The sequence below is a fragment of the Ambystoma mexicanum genome, chromosome 12, assembly GCF_040938575.1.
Source record: "Ambystoma mexicanum isolate Mex_15411 chromosome 12, UKY_AmexF1_1, whole genome shotgun sequence".
Classification (NCBI taxonomy): Eukaryota; Metazoa; Chordata; class Amphibia; order Caudata; family Ambystomatidae; genus Ambystoma; species Ambystoma mexicanum.
Window position 1 is genome coordinate 385,436,970 of NC_090936.1, and position 21,032 is coordinate 385,458,001.

At 48.2% G+C, this 21,032-nt stretch overlaps 1 protein-coding gene across 1 annotated transcript in view; it reads right to left on the reverse strand.

Annotated features, from left to right (window-relative positions):
• LOC138514489 (platelet binding protein GspB-like) overlaps nt 1–21,032 on the reverse strand; it is a 1,350,980-nt gene that overhangs the window by 445,240 nt on the left and 884,708 nt on the right. The window contains exon 7 of the mRNA XM_069629971.1: nt 20,753–20,893. Coding sequence (XP_069486072.1) covers nt 20,753–20,893 — 141 coding nt within the window. The remainder of the gene's footprint in view (nt 1–20,752; nt 20,894–21,032) is intronic.

Below are 21,032 nucleotides of genomic sequence, written 5' to 3' on the forward strand. Positions count from 1 at the left end.
CACTGGTACTGCACGTATTTTACACTCTGGTTCCCAGCATGTAGGCAAGATGGGAGCGGTTCTTGAGGTGGGGGTACTTGGCTCCTTCTCTACTCTACACTCTCTTAAAATGCAAAAAGAGGAGAACTTGCTCAGAAACGGTTCTCAACCTTCCAACAATATCCACTTGTGATGAAGTGGAATATGGAGTACATTCTGGCATCTTTCCTGGGCTCATGGTTTGAAGTCAAGGTGGCAAAATGTGAACAGCACATGCAGCAGGTTTAGTGGGGTGGAAAACTCAAGGCTTTCCATTTTCCAGAGTGTACACTATGGAAGTGTATGGATTCACTTAAGAGGTGTATATAAGCCTGGATGGAACAAGAATAGATAGCCAATGGTCAGAGACCAACAACTCAAATTCTGAGACTAGTTCAAGGGCACCACAATACACTTTTGTAGAGTGGAAAAACATAAGAGGCTGTGGGACTGTCTTCACTCACAGTCTGGTTTGCCGTGTGCATTGGGCTCCAGAAAAGCTCATCAGGCCCACTATGCACGAATAGTCAATGCCTATGGAAAGTGAAGATGGTCTGGCTTGGCAAACGGTCATTGTGGCCATCTGTACTTGTTCAATTAGCTGTGGAAACACTAATCTGCCCCATGGTTATCCTGTAGTACATAGCACTGCCGGGGCTACAGTCTGAGACCACAGGTGATGACTCAATGACAAACACATGAACGTTTACTTTCATGAAAATGAATGAGCATCTTGTCCCCATGAACTGTGGTTATATATACCAGGTCCATAATTTGGAAAACCACATAATAGATTCTTAAGATGATGAAGACTTGTTTGGAAGTCACTGTAATTTTATCATTTATGGCGTGCTTATGTGTACACAGAGCATACATCAGATGCCACAGACCCTGCTACTGTAGTTCCCTCCTCCATTGCAGACCAACATGAGATTGTCATGAGGTGTCCAAGGAGCTCTTCAGTTGGTTACCCCACTTACCTGTCTTCTGGCAGAAGCTGCATTATAACGTGTTCCTTCCCCTGTTGGTCTTAACCTCCAGCAGGCTGCGGTAGTCCCACACTTATGACCAGCTGGGTGGTGCCATTAGTGGGAATAGCTTTTCAACCACTTTCAACTTTGCAAGGAAAGTCTGAACCTGCCTTGCCCTCTGTGCTCCCTCCACAAGGGCACACAGTGTTCCTGGTCTCCTCATTTGAGCCCCCTGCATATCTGTGGCTACCCCTGCCTACCACTTCTAATGTTCCACCTCTTCCTCTCTAACTCTGAAGCCAATTTAACAGCCAATGCTCTGCAGGAACGTGTGGATTGATAATGCAGCTACATCAATTCCCTTCTCATGCTCTATTGTCACCTCCTCAAACACTGTGCTGCCTTTCTCAGGCACTGTACGTGTTCTCCCTTCTTTAAGCTCCACGTCCACTCTCCTGGGTGGCTATCTTGATCTCGGACATGGAAGTTGAGGAGTAGGCCAGCTCTCCCCGTTGTACTAGCGCTAGATAAAGGACATGTTACAGCCAAAAATGTCAAACACAAAACTAGTGACAAAAACAAGCAGATTACTTCACACAAGATTCATACAATCAACAGACAACCTGTAAGGAAGATGGCTGACTAATACACAGACAGGAAAACCTCTCTTGTCCACATGAAAGCTTATACAAAAACAGGACAGGAAAGGTGTTTTAAAAGTCATAAATGGAAATAGGAACAGGGGAAAGTACAAGAGGAGCTTTTAAAAAAGCTTTTGGATGACAAAAGAGACAAAGGTGCATGGGAAAGTAGACAATGGGCCTCATTATAACCCTGGCGGTAGCCGTACCTGTAAAAGTTGCATTTTTTTCCGGCACCCGTCAATGAGGAATTACCGGGTAATTCCGACATTGCCAAACCCGGTAATTCCTGCAATTCCTGCATTGCCGGGTGCTGGTGCCTGTCAGTCCCCGTCCCCATAGGGCTCAAATGGGAATGGGGACGTTGGATGCACCGTCACCGTAAATGGCGGTGCCAGTGCCTCCAACATGCTGCGCTCGCGGTTGCCGCTCTGCCGGCCAGGCCAGACATGGCGGGCTGACAGGCGCCCGTGAGCACATCTTGTAGTATGGCGGTCCGGGAACTACGGTACTGGCATGCTTAGCGGTACCATAGTTCCCGGACCTCCATGCTTAAAATGAGGCCCAATGTCTTTTTCAAAATGTTTTATGCAGAACTCTGTGTAAAAAGAGAATATTAGAGAGGAGACCGAAAATAAAATAGACAGAAACGTATAACTATATATAAAACAGGAATCAAGAAACCCCAGAACACGAAACACAAACTACAGACAAAAGTGGGTGAAAGAGGGAACAAGAACAAAAACTACAAACAACTAGCAAACTCTTCCAAAATGCTAACTCTCCAAAATCATGCCCAAATTCCTAAAAATGCATGCATTTTTGAGCATGTCCTATCTATTGTTCTGTCAACAGCTGGGAAAAATCCAGAAAGGAAGCAAGAACTGAGTTGGGCATCTGAAAATCCCTCAGACCTTTATTGAGATGGCTCAAGACATCTGATGGGGTAGTTGATCTCCCATTCCAATTTTTTGGCGTTACTCACACCACTTCTTGAGGACCGAGGCAGAGTTCTGCCCACTGGAAATCCTTCCAGAATCCCATGGGGTGGGCCAATCATGATTGGAAAGGCTTGAGCTTCAGGCAGGGCACCTTTAGGGAACTTTGATCCCTTCTAGCCCAGTTTAGGAAATCCAGAACCAAACAGCCTTTCCGCAATACATATTCCACTTAGGGGATGAGCCGGGCCAGCGGAACAGGAAAGAGATAGTAAGTGGGGCAAAACTGGATGATGAGAGGGTTGCGTGGAACAGGGAGTGGAGAGCAGGGAGGCAGTGGCAGAGCAGACGTGGCAGCAGGTCTGGGGGCGAACCCATGACTTTGCACGCAGAGCTCTGGTGTTTCTGAGACAGTACCCTTGAGAAGGAGACAAGGGACTTGAGAATGGGTGGAGGGACAGTAACGGGTGAGGAAGTTTCCATTTCCCAACTACCGTTGCGTAAGACTCTCAGCACAACAGGAGTTGTGAAATGGATGACTTTTGAACAGATCACGTAGGGATATACTAACCAGCTATGCTGTATTTCTGAGTCTGAATGTCACTACAGACCATGGCTCCATCTTCTGATTCTTTGTTTACTTAATGGCTCTGAGATATTCATTAACCTCTCCTGCCAGATAGAGGTTTCGGTACTATATTGCCCACCCAAAGTGGTCACCAATGCATGAGTTCTTGAAAGGTATTCTGACCATTCTTCGATTGCAACTGCTATATGTTGAGATAGTGGAGTGTGTCCCATCCCTCTCTGCAGAGAGAGCTGGCATAGGTCCCTCTTCAGGTCATGCCACCAGGGCACACCCACCGTCTGACAGACCTGTGCCATATGTATTGTATTGACCAACTGAATATGTACGTATAGCTCTAATGCACAACCTTTCTCCAATATCTGTACTTGCATTTGCATTTGTGCTGCATTGTCACAGTATTTCAAACCATACATTATTTAGTTATAGATTATTTTTACTTGGGGGCTGTTGTGGTCAACTCAATAGTGTGTATTTATTTCTAGCCCAAGGAGACCTTAGGAAGTAAGGGTATTTTTACAAAGATTTCTGCCTTGTTCTTGGGACATGTAGTCAGGTGGCTGGGACCCACCCCACACACACTGACCCTTGTAACAGAACTGCCTGTTTAAAGGAGCATCATGTCCCAGGAACTAAGTGCTGGAGCGGTAAGGATAGCAAGACGACAAGGGTTAGAAAACCCATAGTCTCATGCCGTGTACACTAAGCTGTCCTTCATTGCTACCGTGGCCATCACATTACCTAAAGGAAGGCTCACCAGCAAAGCCAAAGAGTGACCGGGGGCCAATGAAGAAAACTCATTACCTAAAGAGATGTTGACCAATGAATGTGGAGATAAAGAGGGATTTGCTGCTAATGTGGCAAACACGCATCACATGTATGTCCATACACTGGTGTTTTGGCGCCAAAGACAAATAATAGATCTTTACTATTACCCAGCTCAATGGTACTCATTTTATCTACCTGAGAAGGCTGAAGGGCTGAGTGGTCCCACTGCGATTCGAATTCTGACCACGAGGTCAAACGCAGATCCCTGGAGTGGATCCAATAGTCCACTGAACCACAGATCTCTATTATAGAGACAAATGTTCACCAGCCTATATGGAGACAGATCTATGCTGCTACTACAGCAGGAGCCAAAAGAGCTTCTGCTATGCTCACAGGGTATGCCTGGAACTAAAGTAGATTTTCAAGATTGCCAGGGATGCTGTGACCCCCTGGCAATGGGGCACCACATAGAGAGCCTGGGCCACATGGGTGGTGCTCAGGAACCACATTCTTCCGACTTGCACCCATCAACACGACAGGTTTGCATATGCCTTCCCCACTGTCCCACTACGGAACCCCACACACCTTTTCTCTTATAGAGCCATGCACAGTGAGGCCTCCAAAAGTGGCAGACAGGTGCTATACAAGACCACTTACATTACATTATATGTTAGGTGCCGCACCCCTACTCCTCACAGGGTGGTGCTTTGATGAGCCTGGCTGCGGCAGTGAGGGTCAGTGCGCTGTGCCTCTCCTGACCACAGAGCACCGGGTTCACACAGTTAGGATCAACCAGGTATGTTATGGGTGAGTGTGCTGAGCGCAGCTCCAGCCGATCCACCTAGGTGAGGGTGAGGTTTTTTTAATTGTCATAATGTCACCTTGTGCCCTGTCTGATAATGGCACACATGGCAGGGGATTAAACACATGCTTCAAGGGGCCCTTCTACCAAATGTGCAGCCCATGGGGAACCCGAGTTCTACCATTAAAGTTCTCCCTCATGGCCACCTCCCCTCCTTGTTCAGGGTCAGCCAGAATTTGAGTTCCAGGCCAGTTGTGACTCCCGCTGGTGCAAGGGGTGTCTGTACTATTTAATTGACTGAAAGGGCTATGTCCCTTGTGACCGCTCTTAGGAGCCTGCTTCTAGTGTCCATGCTCCCCGATTGGTCCAGCTTTTCTTTTCTTGTTTTCCTTGGAAGCCTGGCACCCCTGGGAGGGGATATGGTGTCATGCCTGCAGCACAGCACTCATTCACTTCCCTTTACATGGTGGGTCTACCCACGTTGGTGGACCGCTCCTGGTGCTTCAGCTCCGTCGGGGGGGAGGGGCACATTGCAGACGGCTGCACACCCAACACAGCATTGCATGCCATGTGGGGATTGCCATGTTAAGCTGACCACGACAGGGCAGAGGATTCATCCAAGACACTGTTCGCATGCCATAGGCCAGGCGTTGTTGGTTGTCATGGCGACGCATTTCATGCACAGTATGCCGGCAGCTAATTAGATGCCTGTCGTCAGCTGTTCAGTGCATCTCAATACTCCCTTCAGTTTCCTTTTACTTTGGGTTCTGTTTCATTCCTGTTCCTCTGAGCTCCGCTTGGCCTCCTCTTGCCGGTTTCCTACTCTTTTAACTACATCCAGCCCCCTCCCAGACTCCTTTTGACTGCCAGTCTCTCGGATACCAGTCTCTCCTTCCTTTCTCTTTCCAGCTGCCTTCTTGCCAGCTTGCTTCTTTTTCTACCTATTGCCTCTGTACCCTGCCTGCATCTTCCGGATCCTGTCTTCACTGCATTTGCTGAGAAGGTTGTTTTTCCTATGCCTTTGCTATTCCATCATCGGCTCCCCAGCCATGGTTTTCCACACTGTCCCGGTGTCACGTTGATCAGGTTAAGCAGCATCGTAGCATTGGGAGGGCTTCCAAGGAGATCCTGGGTTATCGACCTCTCAGTGATCTCTATTCAGGAGTAATCTCAGTGTCATTCTGACAACGGCTGGATCGGAAGGATCATGAAAACCCTTCCCTGTAAAAAGAGGTAAAAGGGACGAGCAGGACCTGGCCTTTGACACCCAGACCTTTTCCCACATGTATAATCTGTGGGACTGAACTTAGCCTTGGTCAATTTGGAAAATCCCCCTGTTTGTGTCAGCTAGGCTAGATCTCACTCTGACACCATATGTAAGGGTGTGGAAGGAGGAGACCGGCACACAGGAGGCATGTTTCTTGCTAAAGACATTTATTGGTAGTAAAATAACAGAAAACCCTGTCTGACCCTATTTTTAAGAGGGGTTTCCCTGTCTAAGGAGTGTGTCAGGATGTCAGTCCAAAGCAAAATAGTCTACCGTCCTGAGTCCAAAACCTATTTCTGACCCTTATGCTATATACATAACTAAAGGAAAAGGGTTGGTCATCTTGATTCAGAAGTCTAGTTTCTACTATAGGGATGATATCCGAAAATTCACTTCTGGGTGATTCAAAATTAAATGTTCTTCTTAACGGATATAAATAAAAAGTCTCAAAAAAGGTGCCTTGAATTGAGGTTCCAATAATACACATACAACAAAGAGTCTTGAACCTTCACATTGTAAAGAGAAGGACCCCCTTCCTCTTGCTTCACTGTTCAATGTCCACAAACACCAGGGGATATCGCTCCATTCCCCATGTCATTTCCACAATGCTCCCTGTGGTCACAGGCTACCTGGTTCACTATCCTGCCACGAACTGTCAAAATAACAAAGGTTTCATGTATAGTTAATTTTTGAGCGTGGTTCCCAATTCCTTCTTTGCTTTTCTTGATTCTTAACAGTTTGTACCCAGTTCACTATCCTGCCAGGTTTTCTAATTGTCTGGTACCTGTGATATTGGCTTCTTCACTTTTGAGTCCCAGACCCCTTTGTATTTTTGCTCTTGGGCCCCAGACCTTGATCTTTTGATCTGAGCAGTCCTGGTCTTTCAGGCTCCCAGGGACTGCCACGAAGAAGATGGCCCCAGAGGACACCCTTTATTGAATGTGGGTCCCGACTCGTGTCCAATTGCAGTATAGTTGCTCAGGGTTCCCAGCAAGCCTCCCGGTTTCCCAACCTTTCTCACTGGTCTCTGTCGGCTCCTTTTGGGTATCTCTCCCACATTCAGAGACCTCGTCCTGCGTTTGAGTTCTGTGGTGGTTACGCAGTCGCTCCCGACACCCAGAGGTGTCTTCCACATAGAGCACGCTCCCTAGCTCTCTCGATCATCTGGCGCTTTGGTTTCCTGCTTCCAGACATGGCCCAACCACGATGGAGCTTCCTGCAGCATCTCTGCTGATGGGTAAGTGTCCCGTCCGTGGTTACTTCACTCGGCTCTTGACCGCTGTTCTGCAGCTCCCAGTTCCTCCAGGGAGGATCTCTCACTGGGTTTGTATTTTCGTCTTTTATTTCACTCTTGTCTTGACTAATAGAAAATCCACAAAGACTAGACTGCTCAATATGATTCACAAAGGTGTTCTCTATGCTTCTGCACCACCTCCTCATCTCAGTAATGATCGTGAGGACTTGTGGTGTGTCAGTTGGACTCTTCTTCATTTCAGTATTGATCTTGAGGACCCCTAGTGAGTCATTTGAATTCTTCTTCATCCCGGTGCTGATATTGAGGACCCCTAGTCAATTAGTTGGAATATTCTTCACCTCAGTACTAATCTTGAGGACTCCTATTGAGTCAGTGTGACTTTTCCTCATCTCAGTGTTTCCTACCTTAATTAATTTAATTTAGCATTTATATAGCACTACAAGCCCTCAGGTATCTGAGCGCCGCTTATTATTGCCCAAAGTGTGTGGTGCTCATTTATCAACCTACCTCGGAAGGATGAAAGGCTGAGTTTGGCCCTGCCGGGATTCGAACCTGGTCAGCAGGCTCTGTACAGATGTCAAAGTGAGCGCTCTACTACCTGTGCTACCGGACCGGCTATTCATACTAGTTTTAAGTACGCATAGTAATACTAGGGATGGCGTTGAAGGGGGTTAGAGAGGAAGGATGGGTAGGGCTAGGTGGGCTATAGCAATACCAGGTTCTCCCCAGATTGTCACTCATCCTATAGGGGGTATCCTTCCCCATGAGATCCACCCACTGCGTACCACCCACAGGGGGGCTATCGGGTAGCGGCCTCACCTCCCTGGCCTTGTGGGAAGGGGCTCACCCTAAGGGAGAAGTGACGACATCCAGGGATTAGTCACAGCTCCTAGGACTTTAGTATATATTCTTTTTAGATGGCTTCTCAGAGTTCTAGTTTTAGTGGGGTGGAGGTGGCTAGCCTCATAAGTGTCTCAGTACATGTCCAGAATGCTGGAGATGGAAAGGAGAGGATGCCTCCTCAAGGTTAAAGAGGCCCTGTGGGAGACAACGACAACATGACAACACGAAACAGGAATGAGAACTATTGTGCTATTATAACTGCAACACCAGACACGTGTTTCTGTCTGGTTGGGCCTCGTCAGTGAGGTATAGCTGTGCATCTCTAAAAACAGTGAGCAAGGGTTCCACGTCTGGATTACCCTAGTAAATTAGGGTGAAAACCCAAAGCTACTTAATGTGCACAGACAAGAGGGGTCCTGGGAGTGTCACTCTACCAGCATATATCCCGGGTTAGAGTCTCAACCAGAGTCTTTAGCTCACCAATCTTTCACAGAAGAGAAATGTCCACTTCATATCAGTCATTGTGCTGCCCGAGGGCAGTGCAGCACCGAAATGCAAGGCAATTCTCTTCTGAACAAGAGTACCAACAGACACTCCTAGAACCCCATTCCTTATGCATATTAAGTAGCTTTGGGGTTTCACCCTACGTTACTAGGGTAATCTTGACGTGGAACCTTTGCTGACTGTTCTTAGAGAGGCACATCCCCACCTCACTGATGAGGCCCAAACAGGTGGAAACATGTGTTTGGGGTTGCTGTTGGTACTCTTGTTCAGAAGAGAATTGCCTGGTATTTTGGTGCTGGACAAAGACTGATATGTTGTCGAAATGTCTCTTCTGTGAAGGCATGTTGAGCTCAAGAATCTGGTTGAGACTCTAACCCTCGGAGCTGGGGGTGGTGGAGAGTGAGGACAGGATGTCTGGAGTTTTAGGTATGAAATGGGAGCCAAGTCAGTGCAGAGAGCCTGGGAAGGAAGGGGGAGAGATGGAGAATGCAATTGGATTGGCGAGTTCGTTGCAGATTTTGAAAAGTTCAGCTTTGTTTTTAATGACTCCAGAGATGCAGGCTTGGATGTGGGTCTCTTCTTGAAGTGGATAGAAAAACGATATTGCCTTTGGAGCAGGCGACGGGCCAGTTTGTCAGAGGATGAAACCAAAGTCTGCAACTTCCGTTCAGCAACTCTGCACTTACGTTTTAGAGATGCTAGATCGGGGTCATAACAGACGTTGCACTTGGAGGAAGGTTTCAGGCAGATCCTCATGACAGGGGCAAGCATGTTGACGGTGTTAGAGATGGAGAGGTGCAGGTTAGCAAGGACAGAGTCAAAGGGAGAGTCAGGGGGTGGCAGGGTCGATGAAAGTGGAAGCAAAAGCAGTGACTGACACTTGCTTCATTGGTCGAGTGATGGCAAAGGAGGCAGGCAGTGCGGGGGGTGGCTCAGACAGAGGGCCAAAGATCCCCTATGGGAGGAGAGGAGAGAGTGGTCAGTCCAGGAGAGGGGGGTGGTGACCGGGCTAGAGATAGGGATGTCTCCATAGATGAAGGCATCCAGAGTGTGTCCAGCTGAGAGTGTTAGACTGGAAGGAAGAATAGTGAGAGAGAGGATGCCACAGAGATCACAGAACATTGAGATGGCTAATTCATGAGAGTCGAGGAGGATATTGAAGTCACTGAGGAGGAGGAATTTGGAAGAAGAGATCAAGGCCCCGTTTTAAACTGGCTCGTAAGGGAGGTTGTACATTCTCAGTTGCTGCAGCAAGGGCATGGAACAACCTTCCCATCCCCTTGCGCAATAACCCAGACCACCTTGCCTTTCATCGAAGTCTAAAAACTCTGCTTTTCTAATTTTGCTATGGAATTCATCTTGCCTCCTCAGCACCATGATGCCTTCGGGCGTACATGTGCTTACATACATTTCCGTAACATCACATAACATAACAAGAGGGTGGAGGTGAGATCAGCCCATTCAGAGAGGAAGAGTGAGGGATAGCGCCTGGGGCCCGGTAGATGATAGCGGGGGTGAGTGAGAGAGTAGGAGATACCTTGAGCCTACAGATGAGGCATTCAAAAGAGAAGTAGGATTGAGTAGGTATGATAGAAGCCGGAACCCAATCAGGGAAAATCAGGGCCACTCTGCCTCCCGGCCGGTTGGGCTTGGGTTTGGAGAGGATTTGGTAGCCCTCAGGAAGGAGAGTGTCAAGAGCAGTGACAGAGCTGGCATTGAACCACATATCAGTAAGGGCGAGGATGTTGAGGTCAAAGTCTTCAAGAAAGAGTCAGATGTCAGAGGAGTGTTTGACAGCAGAACAAGCATTCAGAGTAGCTAAGTGAAGCTGATTACCACCTTTGAAAGTTTTCCGAGGATGGGTACAGGTGTGTGGTACTCCTATCGCTGGTCGTGGAGAGGAGGAAGGAGGACTAGCAGGAGAAGGGAGAAAGTTAACAAGAGAGGGCAAGTGCTGGTGAAGGAGGAGAAGAGTAGGTTGAGAACATTGGGCCATGATAGTGCCATTGTGATAGACATTAATGATGCACCTCGAGGATGAGAAGTATGTCAAGAGTACTTCCCATCTAGTGCCACTATTAATGGGTGAAGAGAAGACAGGGGAGAGAGTGGAGACCAGGTGGGGAGTCCATAGGTTTGAGGAGGGGACAGAAAAGAGGATGTCGGTAATAATCTGCCTGGAAGTGGTATTGACATAGGTGTCAGCAATAGGTAGGCCCCGATTACATGACAGGAGGCCTTTTTTACGATTTTTTCTTCCAGACTTCGTGAGAGGGATAGGATAGGTGATAGAGTGGCAGTTAGAATAGATATGGGGGATAGTGAGTGCCATGTAGTGGGGGGAAGGGAGAGAGACAGACAGACACGGGGGCTGCACAGTGCACAAATACACTCACCAGGCAGCCAAGCAGGCACAGATGAAGGAGGTGCTTTGACAAGATATACACAGGGTAGCAGAATTGTAAGTACCCAGACTAGGTTAGTGCTAAAGTCCAGCTGAAAACAATCAATGGGCATGTTTAAAGGCACAACTAAATTTCAACTTTTCAGCAAAGCACTAAAATGCAGCAGAAAAAAATCAATACGCTGGTTCAAAGGGACATCTAAATTCAACTTTCCAGCAAAGCATTACGAGGAGCAGAAAATAATCAATTAACAGTTCTAAAACACAGCAAGATTCAAGTTTCAGGCAGTGCAGCAACAAAATGAATAAAAAAGGCTTCATGAGGCAGAACAACAGTCAGGGCATACAAAGCAACGAATATTAGCATTTCCGATAAAGAGAGGAGCGGCATAAAGTACAGACAGGAGTGCTGGCGGGGAGAGAGCCACACAGCAATACAAAACGGGTAAAAGATCATTCAAAACACCCAAATGTGAGAAACAGACATACAGGAAATGCTAGCATGCATGCAGGGCAACAGGTATTAGTCATGATAACATTTGACACAGGGAGAGGATGTAAGCAGCAGGATTTGGTGTTCAGGAATACAGACAACAAACAGCTTTTAAGTAAGAAGGCCTACAGAAATTAAAACATCATCTGGATACGAATATGAAATGGGCAGCCAAAATGTGCCTTTTAAGTAAGCCTGCTTTTGCCAAAAAGTTCAAACATAGGAGATGCAACTTTTATAGCAGTCAGAAAGGAGTGGGGGATAGGTCTGCAGCTCACCAAGGAGGCTCATTCAATAGCTTGCATATACGAGGCGAGAGGGGGCAGACACAGCAAGGAGTCCAGTAGGAAGGTCAAGTGTTGCAAGTGTTGAAAGTCTTCAAGTTGCAGATGGTAACGGCACAGAGTCAAGTGTAAAGTTTGTTATGGTTCAAGGTGTAATAGTCAAGCACCAGACGGGCAATATGAGGGATCGGGCCCGGACGAATTTCACCAGAGATGTAGAAGGCAAAATGGAGGGATGCCGGATTAACAGTTGATAGTGCACATTGTGGAGTTAGAGATCTGGAAGGGGCCTGCACACCTGGGAGAGTGGGAGGACACTAGGCAAGTGTAAGTGTTCCTTATCTCCCCCCAGCTCCACTGGAGCCAATGCACCTCTGCTGTCCCAGCCCATCCTGACTCTTTGCCTCATTCACAAGGAAATATGCCCTCCGGTTCCGCCCAGACAGTCATGGCCTGCTTGGCTTTCCAATGCACTTTATTATCTCTGCATGGAGTGGTTGGAAGCTGAGAAGGTCAGTGTCAGTACACATCAGTTCTTGTCAGATATCAGGGAGTCGAAGCCTGTCTTCTGGGATGCAGTCTATGTTCTTTGGAACAAATGCTCTTAGATATCCTACTCTATCGTTCAAGTATAACTAAATTCTTTGGTGTTCCTGTACAATATGAAAGGAAGTGGGCCTCATTACGAGTATGGTGGTATCTGGGTGGTAAATCCACCCAGATACCAACAAACTGTACTACCGTTATCAGCACTTGGTCCAGCAGTATTACCGCCGGATTATGAGAGCCAGCAACGTTTGTACATCCCCATTCCATGGAGTCCCATTGGACTCCATGGGTGGATTTGCCGGTATTACCGGCACCAGTAATACTGATGCCGGTAATACTGGCGATTTTGCTAGTAAGGTGCCCGACTTACCTCCAGCTCGTAGCTGGAGGTAAATCAGGTGCCCCACCGGCAAACTTGTACCTTGCCAGTGCAGTAATGTGCTGGTAACCAGAATTTCCAGCACAGTTTTTACTGCACCGGAAAAGAAAGAACTAGCACTATTGCCACATCTGTAACATGCCCTGGTATTCACAAAGTTGTCTTGTGAACCCTGATAAAATGTATACGTATTGAGGAGTTTATGGTGTATTAGGAATACTGTACTCTGATACACTAGCAAACTGTCTCCCCAATACCGCTACGAACTAAGAAAATATCAGAAACTGACATGTGGATATGTTGCACTTGGTAGAGAATTGAGAGCATTTGATCATTTAGCTTTTTATCTTCTACTTCTGTTACAAATGTCTTTCAACAAAGGGGTTGTGAGCTTCCCCACCCACCACAGTGACATCAATGGGCTGTAGGAAACAAATACCAGCGGTATGTGCTTACACTACTACTATGGGCCACTCTGTTGCCTTACATCATGTTAGCAGGTCCTTCTCCCTACTCGCATCATGCGTCCCCCAGGTATCAGCCTACAATTGGCATGCTGGATGACACAGCTCATAGTTAGGTAGCACTACACCACCTTTATCTTAGGGCATGTGCCACTATTAATACCCTTAATTATCTACTGATCTATTTGTCAGAGGGGGTCATTCCGAGCTTGGAGGTAAGGTAAAAACCATGCCGGTAATGATTTACTGGCATCGTTTACCGCTACATGCTATTCTGTCCCCTCAGACCGCTAATTACGGCACCGTAAACTACAATGCCGTAATTATCGGTCTTGGGTCTTGCGCGCGCCCCACCATGCCGAAATTAGCAGGATGGCGTAAACCGGAGCAGATCACAAGTAAGGAGCACAAGTAAATACCGGCCTCCTGAAGCCCGTAAAGTACCTTACCGGCATGGAGTACATACAGGCATCTCAGAGAAGGAGTAAAGAACCCTGAGCAGTGGTTCCCAGAGCCACAGGTGCACACAATCAGCACAGGTGGAGGCAATGGAGTCTGCCACAGCAGAAAGGGAACTCACCCACACACCACACCCCCTCCCACACCAAGATGAGACCAATAGAACCAGCAAGGGCACAACCACAAAAACTTCAGCAACAACACCAGGCCCCCCCTTTGAGGACAGGCGGAGAAGGAGGCTGAGACAGTCCCTGCATGCAGCACCAGTGCAGCCTCCGTCACCATCCCAGCAACCCCCATGCACACACAGCATGTCCGGCCACTCAAGGAAAACCCTGAGCAGATAGACACCCCTGACCACCTTGACTGTGACACCGTCACCACCATATTTGTCCTGAGACATAACGAGATAAGCGAGCAGCATACAAATATACACTGCTATCCTGGCACAAGTGACGGTGTTGCCTGTGCCCCACACCCATGCTACAGGCACCTACCAGCACACAGTGGTGCCCATGCATGGCATGTCACAACCGTCCACTACACGGACACATAAACAAGTGTTGTTTCACTTCCCCAAGCACACAAGGGCCTACCAATCCCCAACATGGACCACCCAGGAGATACACAACAGTAAAGTTGGACCTCATGCATATGGAGGCATGCCAAATGACATTGGTGCCCCTGACAGCACCCACATGTCGTAGGTGGACCAGCATGGCATGCAGGTGGCAGATAGCAACTGCAAACAATACCACTCCTCCTACGTGCATATGGAATGCAACGCAACCAAGAACATCACACATGGGCGAGCCCGACATCAAAGACCAACTCATGACTCAATGGGCCAGCAGTTCACCACGCTACCGTGCCACATGGTGCGACATGCAGGATGACGTGCCTGGCTGCCTGTTGAGTCGCCTGACTGTGTCATGCTAGTGCATTGGTGCCATGAGGTGGGTGCCTGCATGAACCAACTGGGTCGAAATGATGAAGCCATCGTACGATGTTCACCCCACCAACCAACCTTCTACAGAACCAGTGCAACGGCACATGAGAACAGATTCCCACATCGATGGAATAAGGCACTCACAATACATTACATCTCCACCATCTGACAAGGGCAAATCCCACTACACTTGCACCACTCATTGGCGGCCACCACAACCGTAAGCGCATATAGGAAGACACACTGCATATGCACAATGTGGCTGCCCCTAGCATGGCACCACATCGGAGACCCATCCCTGGGAGTGGATTGAACTGAGGGCAGCAGGGATACCACACCACGTCACCGGCATGGCACACCCATAGGAGTGTTGGAATTCACCACAGTATCTATCAGAGCAGGAAGATGACCATGAGCCACTGACTCATCCATCACACCCAAATACAAATCTACACAGTACACAGCACCACATGGATCTAACATCAGGACAGCTGCATGCATCAACGAAGCATGTACCACGAGATGTCCATGCCATCGTTCACGGACCATCTTGTAGACGCAACCCCCCACAGCATTCCATTGAATTGGACACATAGTGTGGCCATGAATGGGCGAAATGCATCCATGGACATGTGCATATGGCCATCAGTGAAACCCTGCCATGTCAGCCAAGTTCAGTTCTCCACCATGACAGTTCAAACACTCACCTTATTTGGCTAGACATGCAGCTGTTGGTGGCTGTCTCTTGACACCATGGTACATGACCCCTGTCAGTAACCCACAGAAGAGGCCCAGGGAGCACTAAAACACCGGCCATACCCGTGCATGAGTGTAGATGAAGCAGTCACCTGGCTTGCGTAAGGCACATATGAGTTGGCAAAGCAGGACTGGTGGGGGACCCAACTACTGCTATCTGGTGTCCAAAATCTCCATGTCATATGTGTAGCTGAACAAAATGTGCATCCCTAGAATTGCGTCTGTCCCCTGACATGGGACTGCTACTACCACATGACGATGTGGTGAAGGTGGAGGAGGAAGTGGCAAGAAAGCATCATGGAGGCAGTGCACTTGAGGGACATGTCATGCGCCAAACAAAGAGTGGACAGGATGTCCAGAACACAAGTCAGCAGAGGGTGGCATTACATGGGCACACAGGGCACTGGATGTGTGTATACTTGTACACCATGCACTGTCAGACGTCATTATACACATGCTCAATGATGAATGTCCACAACGGTTAAACTTTGCAACACCAATAGTGTATTGTGAAAAAGGAATAAGTGTGAACATTATCTGCAGCCACCCCCCTCCCCCCCAACTCCACAACCAACCCTCACTCTCCACCCCCCTCCCCCCAATTCCACAGCAGTGGACCCATGTAGGACGTAAAGGCCACATGTGGCAGCAATGACTATTGTTTCTTGCTCCCAGGGCCCGGGGGAGGCATGTCCCTGCGCTGCATGGAACGCAGAGTGTGTCTTGCTGGGCTGGCTGGTGTGGCCTCACTGGATGCGGGCGTGTCCGCCTGCTGTTGCTGGGGATTAGATTGGGCTGCCTCAAGGGCATTGGCTATGCGGCCAAGGATGTGACAGAGACGGGTTGTGCTGTCAGTGACAGTCTCACACAACCGGTTGGTGCTGTTGGTGAGTGTCTGCCGCATTTCCCTTAGTTCATTATGCCATTCAACCCTGGCCTGGCGGTTGTCCTCCATGAACTCCGTTATGAGATCTGCGAGCTGATTTGCTCGACGTGTGCCGAATGATGGAAATCCATTGCTGAAACTACTTGCCCCTGCATGCTCGGGCGAGGGCTGTACTGGTGGACTTGGGCCACCATCATCATACCCCTGCGTGTCTACTTGAGGACTATGGGCAGGTGTTTGTGCATCTCCACAGTCACTACATGAGGCCAGGGGGACAATGCAGGGCTCCGGGGTGTGGACTGTGTGTTGGCCCTCCTCCTCGGATGCCCCACAGATGGGTGACGGGCTGTCCACATACTCGTCAGGGCCGGTAGCAGCAACCTCCCCAGAGATGCTCGACTGTGCCGATGTTGGAGTTGGCATTGTGGCAGGCGCCAATGCTGGGACGGATTGTGCTGGTGCAGCATCCAGTGGCCTTCCCGGAGCCGGGGGGGCTGTTATTTTTGGTGCAGGAATTCGCCTGACCCTGCCACTACCCATGGAGGTGCTTGGCCGGCTTGAATGTGGCTCGGCGCTGTCAAGATCAGTGCCTGTGGGGGTAGAAGAGAGGGACAACATGAGTGATTGTATGATGTCCTATTTGCATAGATGGCTGCATTCACATTTCAGTCAATTGCGGTTTGTGGCCTTTTGGGTGTAGCAACGGCAGTGGTACATGTGCATGAGTATGTCATGTACGCATGTTTGGGAGTGACTCATCGTGGCCTCGTTATGTGCAGTTTGGCTGGCACAATACCGAGCCGGCTGCACAGTGTGCATGATGGGATGTGCAAGTTAATGCACTATGGTTCATGTGCGTTATATACTCGCACTTGGCCCTTGATTACGTGGCACTTGCCTCTGCATTAGTTAGATGGGGGGAAGAGTTGGATGGGGGAGGGCAACATGAGAAGGTGTTTTTTTGATGGCCCTTGGCGCAGTTTTAATCATGCAGTGGACATTGGCAGTGTACACTGTGGACACTCACCTCCTTTGGCAGACGACGTTGCCCCGCATTCCATGTCGCCCACGCCCTCTATCGATTCTGTGCCAATCAGAGCTGCACATGTCTCCTCCCACGGCTCTAGTTGCACAGGGGTACTTGGACCGCCTCCCGTCTGCATGGCCTGACTCCGGTTGCTGGAGAGGAGGCCCTGCACCCGCAGGTCATCCCACCGCTTGCGGCAGTCCCTGGGAGTGCGTGGGGTGGTGCCTACAGCGCTCACCCTCTGGGCAAGTTGAGCCCAGATGTTCTTTTTGCGGATGATAGACTCCCTCCGCATGTCAGGGCTGAAAACAACATCTGCATGCTCAGCCAGGTAGTCCACCATGGCCTGGAGTTCCTCAGGGCTGAATTCCTTCTTGCGGAGGCGGTCCGCAGCCTTCTTTGGAGCTTTCGGCATGTTCGTAGTCGTCTGGTCCTTTTCCCAACTTCAGTTTGCTCCCAAGGGTGCTGGCTGATGAGGGCACCAATGGATTGTGTTTTTAAAGATGGCCGCCGCCCTCCTTCCCATTCCTGTGCGATGACGTAATTTCCGGTTCCTTTTTTTCGGTGACCATAATTTACGGTATCTGTTATTTACGGTCACCGTTATATGTATTTGTATGTATTTTGTATTTAATTTTTATATAGCGCCGATAGCCCGCGGGCATCAGGGCGCTTGAACGTAGAACACTGATACAGCAAGACCAAAGACAAACAACACATATGGATCGGACGGATGGTACAGCTAACTAATAAGCGACGAGGTCTCTAATTAAGAACCTGCGCCCACGGGTTCTTATCTGAAGAGGTATGTTTTCAGCCTCTTTCTAAAAACTGGGTGACTGACTTCAGACCTAAGTGATTCAGGGACGCTGTTCCACAATTTGGGAGCCAGCACCAGGAAGGATCTGCCCAGCCCTGTTTTTAGCTTAAACTTGGGCACGTGTAAAAGGCATTTTCCACCCGAGCGAAGGTTTCTGGTGGGATTGTAGGGCCTTACGTGGGTTTTCAAATAGGAAGGTGCTGTGCCATACAGGCATTTGTGAACCAAGCAGAGGGCCTTGAACTTAATGCGCTCCTCTACCCTGAGCCAATGCAGCGCAAGCCTCTCTTCAGTGACATGGTCTTTCCTTTTCAGGTTTTTTACTATTCTGACCGCGTTGTTCTGAATCACCTGACAACTAGATAGATCCTTGGAAGCGGCTCCCAACAACAGGGCGTTCCCATAGTCAAGCCGTGAGAGAATAATGGCTCTGGCTATCGTTGCCCTATTTGCTTCATTAAGCAAAGGTTTAATTGCTTTCATGAGCCTAAGATAGTAAGCTGAATTTTTTTGGAGGAAGTTGGTTTGGGCGTGAGAGTCGACAACTGAATCGACCATCATGCCCAGGGTCTTCACCTTGGGAACCACTTGGATGGTGGCATTTTTTATTTGAAAAGAGTTATACTCTGCTCCCAGTTTTTCCAACTGACGACTAGAGCCAAACAACATCAATTCTGTTTTGGAGTCGTTCAGGCACATCCAGTTTGCCTGCATCCAGTCGTCAATTAGCTTATAAACCTTGGTGAGCGTTTCGCTATCTGTGGCGTGGTTCCTACCCCCCAACTCCAATATGAGTTGGGTGTCATCTGCGTAGTTAGTAAATGACACTCCGGCTTTCACCAGGAGGGTGCACAGAGTGCGCATATAAATGTTAAAAAGCATTGGGGATAGACTAGCACCCTGGGGCACTCCGAATAAGATGTCGCAAGAGTCGGAGAAACTATTACCCCAGTGCACTCTCGCTTGGCGGTTAGAAAGAAAGGATAAGAGCCAGTCAATAGCTCCCTTCGAGCAGCCAACGCTCTCCTTAAGCGCCTTGATAAGAAGACTGTGATCCACTAGATCGAATGCTGCACTGAGGTCTAAGAGCATCAGCATCCCCAGTTTATTTTCGTCCAACATCGTCAACATCTGATTCTGCAAATCTAGCATAGCTGTTTCGGTGCTATGGGATGCTCTAAAGCCGGATTGTTGTTGGTGCAGAATCTCCTGTACTTCAATGAAGTGTTGGAGCTGATGTGTGGCTACCTTGTCTAGTAGTTTGAGAACAAAATTCGAGTTTGTAATGGGGCGAAGATTAGCGGGATCCTTGGGGTCTAGTCCCGCTTTTTTGACAAGAGGAGTGATGGTAACTCTCTTCAGATCTTATGTACAGACGCTACTGCTTCCAAGGCGGTGTTGTTATTTAAGTGTCGCAGCATGCCGGTAGGGGATTTGCGGGTCGTTTAGCGGCATGCCGCTCGGTACTTTTCCGGCATGGCGAAAAGCGCGTGTCCGTGAGGTCAGAATGGGCCGCAATTAGCGGTCTGATGCCAGGGCGGTGTTGTACTTTACGCCATGCTGGAAAATACCGGTACTTACCTCCTATCTCGAAATGAGGGCCAGAGTCTTTTAAAGAATGTGCCCTAATAATTTGCAGAATTTCAGATAAATAGTGCATCAGTATGTTGCGAATGATTATGTTTCCCAGTGGTGTCTTTCCCATGACCATGACTGGCAAGTATTCAGAGAACCCAATAGAACTGATGATGCTCCCTCCAGCCTTCTCAGCTATGCTCATCCCCATCTACAACCAGGCAGTGCAAGTTCATAGAGAGGAAGGATTATGTCTCTGACATCCATGCTAAGCCAGCCATTGGGGATGTGCCTGATATATCCCAGTCTATCTGGAATCCTGCGACTGCCTTGAATTTCTCTATGATGTTTAGTATGTTTTTCAGACAATCTCACAAGGGTACACCACATACAAAGTATGCCTTCATATAAACACTGTAGATAGTAACTAGGATCAGGCTGAAGGTCCCTTCCCAGAATTATTTACCAAGCATGCAGGTCAGTGGTTCTAGCGCCAGGGCAAACAAAACAGTGCCAAGGGTGCAACCTTTGTGTGCCTCTTGACTACGAGCCATCATCAGCATATTATGGGTTCTTTTAGGACCATAAGGACACAACTTCTAACATTTGCACAGTATGATATTAATTTGACATAATATAAAATGCGAAAAGAAGAGAGCTTAGCACTGTTCTTGATTTCTTCATGGGTCTGCCACGATAAGATTTCCATTTCCATACAATATTTAATATACAACTGCTTGTGCAATTCCATTGTATTCAGACAAATGTCATACAACCATTAGCCAGTTTAAAGTCATGAGACTGGCATCCAACACATGAGCATTGCAGTTGCTACCTTTCCCTAGACTTTACGCAAGTCCTAAAGCATACCATCACTTTCTGTCATCGACTTCTGAGTATACTGTCTATGAATTCTAGCACGGCACAAGGAAATTTTTTTGGGCAAAAAGCAAGTGAATGTATTATAACTAAGTAAGAGAATGTTTGGGTGTACATTGCATGGAGATATTGTACTAGTACAAGCTTCCAGGCAACTCTCAATATGTTAGTATGTATTTCTTCCAATCAAGCAAGCAGAGAGTGTATTAAGATCGCACTTGCGCCGGATACTCACCACACCCCACCACAAGGCGTCCGCATAGCTGGAGAAGCCAGTTTTCCCTTCTTCGTCCACTGCATCTTTTTCAGCAAGATAGACAAAATAGGAAGAGAAGATCAGGCCCAGAAATCCAATATACAGAGTTGTGATGAGTTCCTATGGAGAACAAAAAGGGAATTCCTTTCAGGAATCAGCCGTGCGTTATGTAGTTGACAAACACATTCCTCCCTTTCACCTGGCAATATTTATTTAAATATATGAACACATGTTATTATATCCAATTATTCTGTATTTA